This window comes from Corvus brachyrhynchos, unplaced genomic scaffold, assembly GCF_000691975.1.
Source record: "Corvus brachyrhynchos isolate BGI_N302 unplaced genomic scaffold, ASM69197v1 scaffold34, whole genome shotgun sequence".
Classification (NCBI taxonomy): Eukaryota; Metazoa; Chordata; class Aves; order Passeriformes; family Corvidae; genus Corvus; species Corvus brachyrhynchos.
In genome coordinates, this window is record NW_008238126.1 from 2,637,801 (window position 1) to 2,649,846 (window position 12,046).

General features: G+C 37.7%; 1 protein-coding gene across 1 annotated transcript in view; it reads right to left on the reverse strand.

Annotated features, from left to right (window-relative positions):
* SYTL5 (synaptotagmin like 5) overlaps positions 1-12,046 on the reverse strand; it is a 63,373-nt gene that overhangs the window by 17,579 nt on the left and 33,748 nt on the right. The window contains 5 exon segments of the mRNA XM_008633031.2: positions 1,281-1,383; positions 2,279-2,457; positions 3,409-3,474; positions 7,414-7,506; positions 11,304-11,410. Of these exon segments, the coding sequence (XP_008631253.1) occupies positions 1,281-1,383; positions 2,279-2,457; positions 3,409-3,474; positions 7,414-7,506; positions 11,304-11,410 (548 nt within the window).

Here is a 12,046-nt window from a genome sequence, read left to right on the forward strand (position 1 = left end):
ACTGTGAGAAACCTCATATTCTGCGACAATGGGGTAAAAGTCAAAGAGGAAAGATAAAAGACAGATTTAATTAGATTTAATTATTTTTCTTTTTAAAGAGGGTTTTCAGTTGTGGTGAACAACTCTTCCTTACCTACCCACATTTCAAGTAAGCCCCTTTTGTTACAATTTGTGGTTTTGAGAAACTTCTAGGTCCTATCCTCACCCAGTAAACATGTTTAGTCCTATTTTACTTGATAAATAAAGTCTAACACCTTATTTTTTTCCAGTTCCAGGAAAGACTTAATTTTACTCTATACCATTTAAAAATGAGGCTATAAAAAGACTCTCCCTTGGCAAGCAGTCTGGCCAGACCGAGTGTGTGTGCCTGCAAAATGGTTTTGTAGCCAGGCTAAGCCAAATGCACTGGCCAGGGAACATCTATTTGCCTCCATTATAGGAAACTTACTCAAAACCTAACTGAAATTTAAAAAAAAATCCAACCAAACAAAAAAATCAGGATTAACTAGAGAGTTTCTGGCCTCTTGGCAGCCTGCTGGATAACTGCCTTCAGTTGGTAGGAAAGGGAATCACCAGGAGCCTTGAGGTCAAGATGCCAGAGAGGCCATGAAGGGGCAGCAACTCCACCATTCCCACCTGCACCACAGAGTCAGGGAAGTGAATAAGCAGCTTGTGAGGAGCTCAGAAGAGTTCAGTCTCTCTACTGGGGATGGGTAAAGGGCAAGGGGGTGGATAAAGGGCACTGTGTCCTCAAGTGCATCAAGTCCATTGCAACAGAAAATGAAATTAACCACAGCTTTTCAAGGAGACAAATACAGAAGCAGTTGTTGGCATTTTCTTATCAAAGTTATTTCTGCTTTAGAAATAAGTTAAACCTTCCAGAAGAATTCAGATCTTACTGCAAAATATTACTTTCTCCTCAAAATTAGTTTGACGGGAGGTTTTAATCTAGCTTTACTTCAGCATCAGGCATATAAAATCTTTAAGGTGCTTTTAACAACTCTAAGCTCAGGCTAGATGGGAACATCAACAGTTTTAAAAGAGCTCTATGGCAACTAATAGAATTTTTAACTGTAAAGGGCAGAACCAAATAAAACCACTTCCTTAATGCTGAAAGCCAGAAATTGCAACTCATAGGTTTACTAGATGCTTTTGCTTAAACACCTTCCCTTTTGAGGCATCTCTTCCAAGTTCTACTCCCTGTATTGGAACACACATAGAAAATACCTGTGAGCACAAGTGAAACATTCATCACAGCTTGAGAGAGAGACTGTTCTCACCTTCAGTGTCTCATTAAATTCCGGGTTGGTGCTGTTACTTTTAATTTTGGTCTTGCGCTTACTTTGGCGGGACTTATCAGGCAGAAGGTAGGCCTTGACATATCTGCAGGGCAAAGAGAAAATTATTAGCAAGGAATAGACAATGACCAATTTGAGCAAAGACCTGACATTGCTGCATCAGCAACACATACAAGGAAATTAATTTTTGCAGTATGAAGAGTGTAAACATGTAACAGAGAATATACAGAACATGGAGAGGTATGGCCTTTACCTACAAACATAGTGGTGTTAGTCAGATAAGATCAGAGTAACAAAAGGCAGAGCTTTTTAAGTATATTAAGTATGTATAAGTAAATTAATTTACTTATCCTCAGAAAGGCAACAAGCTTTCCTAACAATTTCCCTTTTGCTATATATGATTACCGACTGGTTACGTATGATAAAATATACACTAAAAATACAAGAGAATGAAAAACTGCATAATTTATGTACCATAGATTAATCACGATTAGAGACACTAATTGGTACTTTCTGATGAGGGAGTATACATGTTATACTGAAAACTATGATGAGAAACTCAGAAAACATGGTACTTGCAAAGTGAGTCTGTGGATACTTGGAAGCAAAGTCATCTCCATCAATCCCTGCCTCCAAGATATCACTCCTCTCATATACTTCAGTTTTGATTATAGAAGTAAAAAAACCCATGATGCTGCCTGCCTATTCCTTCATTTTTTTTTTGCCCTTTTACTATCAAACAGGTTGGTAATTTAAATAATCTTATTGTTTTCCCAGAACAGGCACATGTTGCCCGAAGAAGCACACAGAAAATGCTCTTCCCACAGGGAACCCAAACCCAACCATCACCAAAATGCTGCTTGTAGCAACTGATCCTGTGAATTCCCAGGCTCATATCCCAACGCCTGGTTGCAGTCAGGGTGGGATGTGGGGAGGGGACACCCCTAGCAGAGCTGCAGGAAATTCTTCTCTGTGCTTACGGATCGGTCCTTTGCTTCCTCTCATCTGCAATGGCCAGGTTTCTGCAGCTCTTCACCAGGATGTTGAGGGCACCTGTTTTGTAGATGTAGTTGATACTGAGGAGGATTTCACCACTGACCTTCACGTTGCCATAGTCACCAGTTTCACTGTATACACTCATCATGCTGTTAATGCTTGTCTGGAGAGGAACAGAAAAAGGGCTCAGAGGCTGAAACACATTACTCTTTTCCAAAATCTGCTTTTTTTTTCATAAAGCTACAGTCTTGCAATATTGTCCTACTTGTTAGGACTTGCTATGGAAACAGATATATCATAGAATAGAATTGCCATGATTTGATATAAAGAGAATAAGAACTGTAGTTAATAGTAGTTTAAATGTCTAGACATGATTTTTCCATGCAAGACTCAAACCTATTTATAAACATGACTAAATCTAAATTACCTTTTAATTAATGTATGAACTGAGGAGCAGACAGGCTACATAAATTGTAAGCTCATGTAAGTTCCAAGCAGGAAAAAAAAAACAAAAAAACAATCTCTTCTCTGGCTCAGCTGGTCACCTAATTTTTACTGAGTCTCATAAGACAACTGCTGACAGAGCCCTTAGGAAAACTTACAAGGATGCTTCCCCTAATGGAGATAGTATAAAACCATATTTATTTAAAGTGACACCTGTCTCTCATTAACAATTCTAAAAGAAGGAGCAAAATGCAACCCCCACCCCATTTCTGCAAATTTTGTAAAGTCCAAAAATTTTAGCAATAATACAACAATTTTTTCCACTACAACATAATATATCACCCCTCAATCCCTTTTCCTTCACACTCATAAAATGCACAGTACTGCTATGAGGATTCCCTCTTCCAAAAGTTTACAATTAGGAAAGAACTGAATATTTTTTAAAGAAAACTAGAGAAATATGTGCACTGCCAGAACAAAAAACATTTAGAAATCTAGTGCATATTTCCTTCTGAGTCCTTGAACAAGGTTGCTCAAAAACATGTATCACCACCTGAATTCTGACACATAGGAATCTTTCAAGACACACAGGTACAGCTGTCAACAAAAAGGGAGAAAGGAGAGAGAAACCTTGAAAGTAAACTAGAGCAGAGAATTCAGGAGAACTCACAGTATCACCATCTGTTTCAGGCACATTTAAATATGTCCATTTTCTGTCAGAGCCTTCTGGGGAGTTCTTTAAGTAAGGCAGTGCAAAAGATCAAGAGAAAAGAGCATTAGATTGCTGCAATAAGAATAAGTGCAGTGAGAAATCTTTATCTATATAGAAAGGTAAAGGAAGTTTGTATTGCAAAGCCATAGTGAGAAAGAAAGTAAGAAAAAGGTATCACCAAATCAGAGAAATGCTGTGTTTTCCATACACTTCAAATACTGAAGGATGAGTGGTTCAAGGTAATTAAATAGAAATGAGATAACCTCTGTATCAAAAAAAACCAAGTTATATTTTAGAACAGCAGCTCAACAGGTTTGGATTAATATTGGAATACATTTGGATTTGTTCTCATTTACATGTCCATGTCCATCTCAATCCTCCCTGAAGCCAGTCAAAAGCTAAATATTCCTCTATTTGCAGCATCAGTGCCTTTGTAAGAAATGGCAGTTTCTCTGTCGAGTTAACAAGAATAGATGACAATTGCACTAAAATGTTGAAATATGCCACTCTCTGGGAAAAAAAATGCAGTAGTTGATTTTTGGGGACACATTTTCCCTCCTCTGCTTGCTAGAGCAGGATCTCACCATCTGTATCTTGATCCATCTCCTTCCTTGCCAGCTGCAGGGAAGAGCACAGTCCAGGGAGAGGACCACACAGAAAGAATTGGTTTGTGACAAAACCCAACTCTCCAAGCACCCTTCCCAAGGGCCCTGCAGCATAGAAGGCTCAAGGGATAAACAGTTCTATGTCAAAGTGGTAAACAACAACAGACAGGAAAAAGTGTTTTTTATATAAGCAATTATTATCCATAAACTTAATTTTATACCACATGTAGGAAAAATAAACAGAAAAAAAAAAAGCAGTATTTCTGCTGGCTTTCTTTATCCTTAATTACCATGTAGGAAAAATAAACAGAAAAAAAACCCCCAGTATTTCTGCTGGCTTTCTTTATCCTTAATTAAGAAAAAAAAAAAAAGAAAGAAAGAAAAATGCTTGTCCTTTTAATCCTTTTTATAATTGTCTGAAATTTCTCTAACTGACTGATTAAAATTACTGGAGAATTATCAACACACACCAACCAATGTGTTGTATTTCCTCCAGTTCCTAACATGCCTTGAGCTAAATTTCAGCCTTTACCATTTATACATTTCCACCTCTCAAATATGTGAAAATACCCTTGGATATTGTTAGGGAACTTAACCAGTCCAGTGTGTGCCAAAAAATGCCTCAATTATCCCTGTAACAATTTGTATGCCCACTTCAGAAAAAAACACCAAGGTTATACCAATACAAGGAGGTAGATGAGTGGTTTTCTACTCCAAACACTTCTTCCTCTAATCCAAATACTTTTTTTCCTCAATCTTTATGTAAGCAGGCAGTGAGGGATAAATGACAGAGGGAAAAAAACCCTTATTGAGGAAATAATCCTCAGTTATTGTGAGGGATAAATGACAGAGGGAAAAAAACCCTTGACAGAAGGTCCTAAACAAATAGATGGCCCCTGACCCTTAAATTTATGCAAATACAATTTCTGAATTTCTTACAAACCACAAAGAAAATCATACTAATTTAGTAGAATTTGATATACTTCACTTTTTGCCCCCACCCCCAGACTCTGTTCTGTAGCATTTACACTGGACATTGCATACACTAAATGTAAAATCCCAAAGAAACATACTCATATTCCTGTTTTATAAGTAGCAAAAAACATATGAAGGATGCAGAGTCTCATTTTGATACCTCACAAAGAATTATGTTTGTTTTGCATCATATCTTATCGCTGCAGTAGAGCACTGGAACATTTTAGTTTCACTGATGTGGTGGGTCTTGACAGCACCACATAAATATGTGGAGGATGAAGGATGAAGGGAAAACTAAATTCACAATTCATGCATTAGCATTGGGAAAACAAAATAAAACAGTAACACTGAGATACAGTTTCTCTTCAATCCCTATTTCCACTTCTGTTTTTGCTCACTCATGTTGCAGGTAGATTTCGAGTATCTTTTACTCTTTGTGATGTTTCTTTCTTTTCCTCAAATATTCATTGTAAGACTAGCCATACTTATTTTAAATTCTCAGATTCAAAAAAAAAATAAAGAGAAAAACATAGTTAGAGTCTACTGTTCATTAATAATATTATTTCAATGTGACTTAATAGCTAGCAGTCGTTTGACAAGATAGCACATGATAAAAAAACATACTGTGCAAGAAGGCTCAAAGGCTTAAAACAATCAAAGTGAAGGTAAAAATATGATGGGGAAATGTTAGCAACACACTTAAGGGGAATAAAGAAATGAACCTTTAAAATTGACCTGCTCTTGCAGGGAGAAGCAGCTGGCCATTCACAACTTTGCCATTAACATTGCGTGCAGTGACATTAAAAATCATGTCATGGTGAATAAGGAGAAACAGGAGCATTGAGATGTGAGATGTGAGCACTAGAAAAGCTGCACTTTGCTTACAAGAAAGGTCAGAGGGAAATCTACAGCAAAGGACAGAACTCAACACATGGACAGAATGCTGCCTTAAGCACAGAGGGAAGGATCTCTAAATGCAGTTCCTTAAATAGGTTATTATATGTCATAGGTTAGCAAGCATAGTCCCGGACAACCCTCCTATCAATATTCAGAGGAAATGAAAATTATTCTGTGCATAAAATCCCTGGGACCAGCAAGCATTGGAGGCTGTGAGTCATTGTCAGCCTTGGCTAAGTGGATGTAATTAGTCCAGTGTCAACAGGCTGCAGGTGCTCAAGTGTGATTTGGTGAGAAGAGCTGCACTCTCTGTGTCTGTTTCTGTGAACTACAAAAATCAGAGGGAAAAATCGTCTGACATGGCCAGATCTAAGACATCAAAATGCTCTGTGGTCTTAATATTCTCAGCCCTTTCTCCTCCCCTTGTAAGCCAAGTTTGATTCAGCCAACTCCTTTTCTTTGGGATAAAGAGCTTCATTGGGGATTCCCATGGCCTTGCTTGCATGAGGACTAATGGGGGTACAGTCTAGAAAGGACAATTCCTTGGTTATTTTCATGGACCAAATTTTCTCTCCCTTTTTAGTATTCAGACTCATCATCCTTCATCCTCTTTGGCACTAACCCACTCTACATAGAGTTTGTTGCAGCTTTGTGCAGTCCAGAGCTATTCTTAGACACAAGTTGTAAAGAGGAGTGGCCAGAGAGGACTCTCTGAAGATATTATCAGTTGCCCACAGATCCCAAAAAGGAGGTACACAGCAGATAGTAATAACCTAGACAAGTTAAGGCTGCTTTTATCATCTATTTTGTTTCCCAGTGAATAGCAGACTGCACAATGAACAGCAGAAGGCTTCTTACACCAATTTGGTTGCTACCATCAGGTGCAGCTATCCCTTTGTTGTTGCCAACCCAAATTCCCAAGTACATCTGTCCTGCACTAAAGGAAAATACTTTCCAGATGTGGGTGGGTTAGCAATCATGCCATGAAGAATGAGAGAAGCTGAGTTGGGGGATGGACAATGATTCCATGGAAGTGGGATGTATGCAAACATACAGACAAATGTTTGTGTCCCCAGAACCTAAAAAATCAGAAAGCAGTTTGAGGAGGAAAGTCTCCCCCACAGCCTTGTTCTCTTTGTTTCAGTTTAGTTAAGATCAAGTGCTCCTCTGCAAAGCTGAGCAGTCACACACTGCAAACACCTCTGGTTTGCCTTCTCCACGTGTGAGCTTGGTAATAACCCAAGCATATGAGGAAACCTGCTAATGAATATGCAAAATAGTTTTCTTTCCATGCCCTGCAGAGAACAGCATTTTAGCTTTGAACAGCATTAATAATGTAATAGAAAATCTTTCTGAATGTTAAAAGATGTTTCTCAAGCGTAGGATGGAAGATGAATGTGATAAGTGATATGAAGTTAAATTCCTTTCTGGAGGAAATACAGTCTTTTGTGGAAGGACAGTGCATGTTTTCTACTCAAGATCTTACTGTTGATAATCCACTTGTCATATGTTCATGTTTTCTTGGATAACGAGAGGCCACTATGTCATCAATATCTTCTTCTGTTTCATCCAGATAGCCCTAAATGACAAACAGGTATTTTAGTTGTCGTGTTCTGCTATGTATTTGGTCAGCCTCTGCCACTTAATTTTGTTTCATGAATGTTCCACTTTAGGAAGATGGTGCTGGATGCATTCAAATTCTATTCTGTAGAGGAATTCTGATTTCCATTTTCCACATCTTTACACAGACACAGAGCATAAGGGGAAGAGACAGCTGTGGTTTCAGGATCAATTGTTTAAGAACTGAAAATCTTCACATATACACTTCATGTCTTAACAAGCCAGTTTATAAGCATTAAAAAAAATTAAATTTCTGATTGTACTAATAATAAAAAGGTGGAAAATCAGTAATTGCACAACTTCATATATGTGCTTGAGTTTTAATAAGCAAGACTGAAGTTTAGCATCTTTAACCTATATACAGTAAAAAATTCATTGTTTAAACACAGCAATAAAGTAAAACCTAAACTGAATCTTTAGATCTGATTGATGGTCCTAATGGGACTCTTAACTTTTACTTAAAATAACATGAAAAAACACCAGCAGACAATTATTGTCACATTAGGTACAGCGTGGAAATCTCAGTATTTCCCTAAGCCATATAGCAGGGATATTTTGAAAGACTTTGCTTTTAGTTTTAATGAGAGTCAAATGTTCAGCTTCCTTATATCTGCTTTGCAGCTACAAAAACCTCACCCTTGGAACTACCTCATTCTCTATTGCTTAGTTGCTCTCACTGTTTTGAAACTAAGCAGAGAAACACTGTATTCAGATTCAAAAGTCTCAAAGACTTCTGTGCTAATCAGCAAAAACAGAGTGGGGAAAAAATGCTGCTGGAGCGTTCAATTCACAGTTTACATAAAGAAATCTGCAGCATATTTGCCTTAGTTTACATAAAACTGGCTGTTACATCTCTTCTCCTTTGCTCAGTGACTGAACTGATATGAAACCACCTAAAAGTGATTTTTTATTACTGCTTTTCAACTGTAACTGCATATTTAATATTGAGTAAAGAGAATTCAGAACAAGCTATCACCAAAATTCACATACTGAAGAAAACACTTAGCTTCATCTTCTAACCATGAGCTTTCTCTGCTGGTCTCTTATGGTTCTAATCTATCGAAGGCACTGTTACCACCCCACCAAACCAAAAAACAAAGAAGAACTAATAGATATTTTATACTAAATAAAAGGAAATATCCTTGGAGACCTAGGCACAACAGAGCAAACTATTTCAGGGAGACAGGCAGCTGAATCATTCAAAAGTAAAACCTCCCAAAAACCTGAAATAAAACCAAAAAAGACCTCCACTCATCATTTCTACTCCCCTTATTGAGTTCAGATGTCAGGTGATGTAGTCTGGTTTTAAACTTGGAACAAGAATACACAGTTTTCTCACTTGCCATGGAACAGGAAGAAGCAATTCTAGTAATACATGCTTTCCTTTACACGGTTGTTTGCATACCAGTGAACATGGAAATAAACAATGCTACATTTTTACTGCTAAATAATTAAATACAGGGGGGGAAAAAAGTAAGGCAACATCTTCAGATTGGGGTGTTTCAGGTCTAGACACTCAAATGCTAACAGTGCTTCACAGAGTCCTAACAACTGCTGAATACCAATTTTTGTCTGCAAGCAGGTATCTAAAACTTAAAAAAAAGGTTAACATTTAACTTCTGCTCTTAATTTATTTTGCACCATGATGATTATATTTCTCAGGAGGTGTTACAGAACTGCAGCTACATAATTGGTTGGTGTTATTAGCTTATTAGAGTTAGAGCTAGTAGGTTATTAATCTCATGGTCTCCAGTGTGGTCTATAAAATGCCAATCATCCAATTTCTCCTTAAAAAGCAGCTGAGCAGGTAATGAACACTACTTGGTCAGGAATTCAACACAAATCTCTACATAAGGTGCTCACACTTGAGCACAACACTGGATTTAGCTGGTTCCCCATGTTCCTTGATGAATCTGTACCACAGCATGTGGGTTTTGGGGCTTGTCCCTTTTCACTATCAAAAGCAATACTAAATTAGGGAAGCAAAATATCCATTCAACTTTCCACCTGATTTCTCTGCATGTGTAACGGGTTTCCCTGATAAAGGTGGGAGCAAAGTAGCTAAAAGCCTTTTCCCATCCTTTCAGCTGATAAATTCCAGCAATCTGCATATCCTATTGATGTGTGGCATCTCCCACTGCTGGCAGCTCCCATCACCCAGGAGTAAGAGCCTGGAGGATCTCAGCTGGAAGAAACAGAGGTAAAACTCCAGCTTTTCTCAGGCTGCAGGAGCTGTTGTTACCTTCATTAGATACCTTTCTTTTTGTCTCTTAAAAGCTTTTATCTCAAACTACTGCATCCATAATGAACACGGGACAAGACTCTGAAGGACTCCTGTGAGACAAACTACCCTAGATAAATATGGTAACACAAAAGCTGATGAGTGCAATCAATTCATTTCATAAGCCAGGAAAAGCGAGGATATGGGTAGAATCAGAGATCTGTGACTCCTGTTATGAATGAATTTTAAAGGGGAATTAGCACTGTCACACACTCCAGAGCAGCTCAATCAAGGTTATGCCACAAGAGAGGTTTCCTGTGCTAGCAAAGAAGCTACAGAGTTGCAGAGATGCAATCTGAAATTTCATTCAGAGTCAGCAAGAAAGAAATATAAAATAAAAACTCTGATTAAGAAAACAAAAATGAAAGAACAAAAAACCTTCCTGGATTTGTCATCTCTGGCAGCTGCCTCAGAGAAATATATAAGTTGTAACTGTCAATTAGAGCAGAGAACAGATACAAAGAAATATAAAATCTGCATTTTTTATTTTGTGCTTTTCTTCTGCAATATTTTCCAGCAACATTTTTTCTTCCACCAACATCTGACACACAGGAATAAATTAATTAGTCAAAGATTAACCCAAAGCAATGCTGCAGGCACATTATCTGACTGCTACTAATACCAGAAAAGATGGAAATTCCAACATATTTTTTTCCACCAAGACTCAAATTTCTACACTACAAGAAGGGGAGACATCTGCCCTGGCCAATGCTCTTCTGGGAAGAGCAGATGGAAGGGAAGGACTCTGACAACAGGCAAAATTCAAAAGCTGCAAGCACACATTTGGAAACTTTAGTACAAACTCTAATTAGATAAAGAACTATTTAAATAACTTTTTATCCCCTCATGCATATTTAATAATGTTGGATGCTCTTTTATAACATTGATGCACATCTGCAAATTGCCTGTCTTGGATATGTGCGTAAGAGGAGAGGAAAGTTGTGAATCACTTCAGGAAAAGCGGTCCATAGAATATACACAACAAGGCATGGACATGTATGGAAGAATCAAGAGGAAGAAGAGGCAAGCAACATTGCCAGAACAGAAACCTGGGTCTTGCTTTTCTAAAAATACAGATAATGGTAAAAACCAAACAAGACAAAGGTTAAAGCCTTTAAAGACAAAGGTTTATGGAATTTCTCAGCATTGAAATTAAAACTTATGAAAATATGAACTAGCAGAATTTTGGAGCATGTGTAATTTAGTGCCTGAAATTTATTTTCAGGCTAGGTTTCTTTCATCTGTGAACTCAAGCACCCAGCAAATTCACAACAAACTGGTACCATGACTATTCATTGAAATGACTCTAAGACAAACATACTCAGAAGATGATGTTGTTTTAAAACTCATTAAATATCCCTTAAAGAATCTTCTGCCTTACCCATATTTTATATAGATACACATACAGTCCTGATTTCATTGGTCCAAACAAACAGAATTTCCACCAGATGAACATTTACATATTTACAACTCACCAATTCCTGATCTAAGGCACTAGGTACAGATTTGCTTCTTATGCTCAGGGTATCTTCATTTCCTTCAGAGAAAGATTCACTCAAATCTATCTCAGATCGGCTACGGTCTGGAAAACAAAAGCAATTTAAATGTTTTCTATAGTTTCCACAGAAATATTCCATTTCATCTTCCATACAAGTATTATCACAACCCCAATGGTTTTTTAACAAAAAAAAAAAATCAAAACAACACTTTAGTTATCTGTCAGAAATTATGGCAACTGAACATCATTATGATAAACGGAGAAATATGTGTTCTGATGCTGTTCAGCCTTCTGGGCAATAATTTTACCCCTATACTCTTTATTTATCTGCTGTGATTGTCTTCTGTGGATGATACCATAGATCAAGATTTTGACTTTCCCTGGAATGCCTGTCAGCTTGGAATGTTGTAAAACTCTCTGTCCAAGTGTTCACAGTGATCATCATATCTACCACCACCACCAAACTCTCCCCAGCATCTGCATCAGAATTAAGCAGCTGGGGATACAGATGCACGTAGAAAGTACTTCTGTCCTTAACAGTGTTCCTTGTGCAGAATTTAGGAGGAAACAAATAAGTCTCAAGAGCTCCAGAGTTTCTCTCAGTCCTACAGGTCTCTCATCCACTCTATAGCATAAGACATGGAAAATCTTTCTGCAAGGGATTTTAGTCCTCCCTGTATAAATCTTTTGTGTGACTGTTTCAATAGAGGGGGGAAAGAG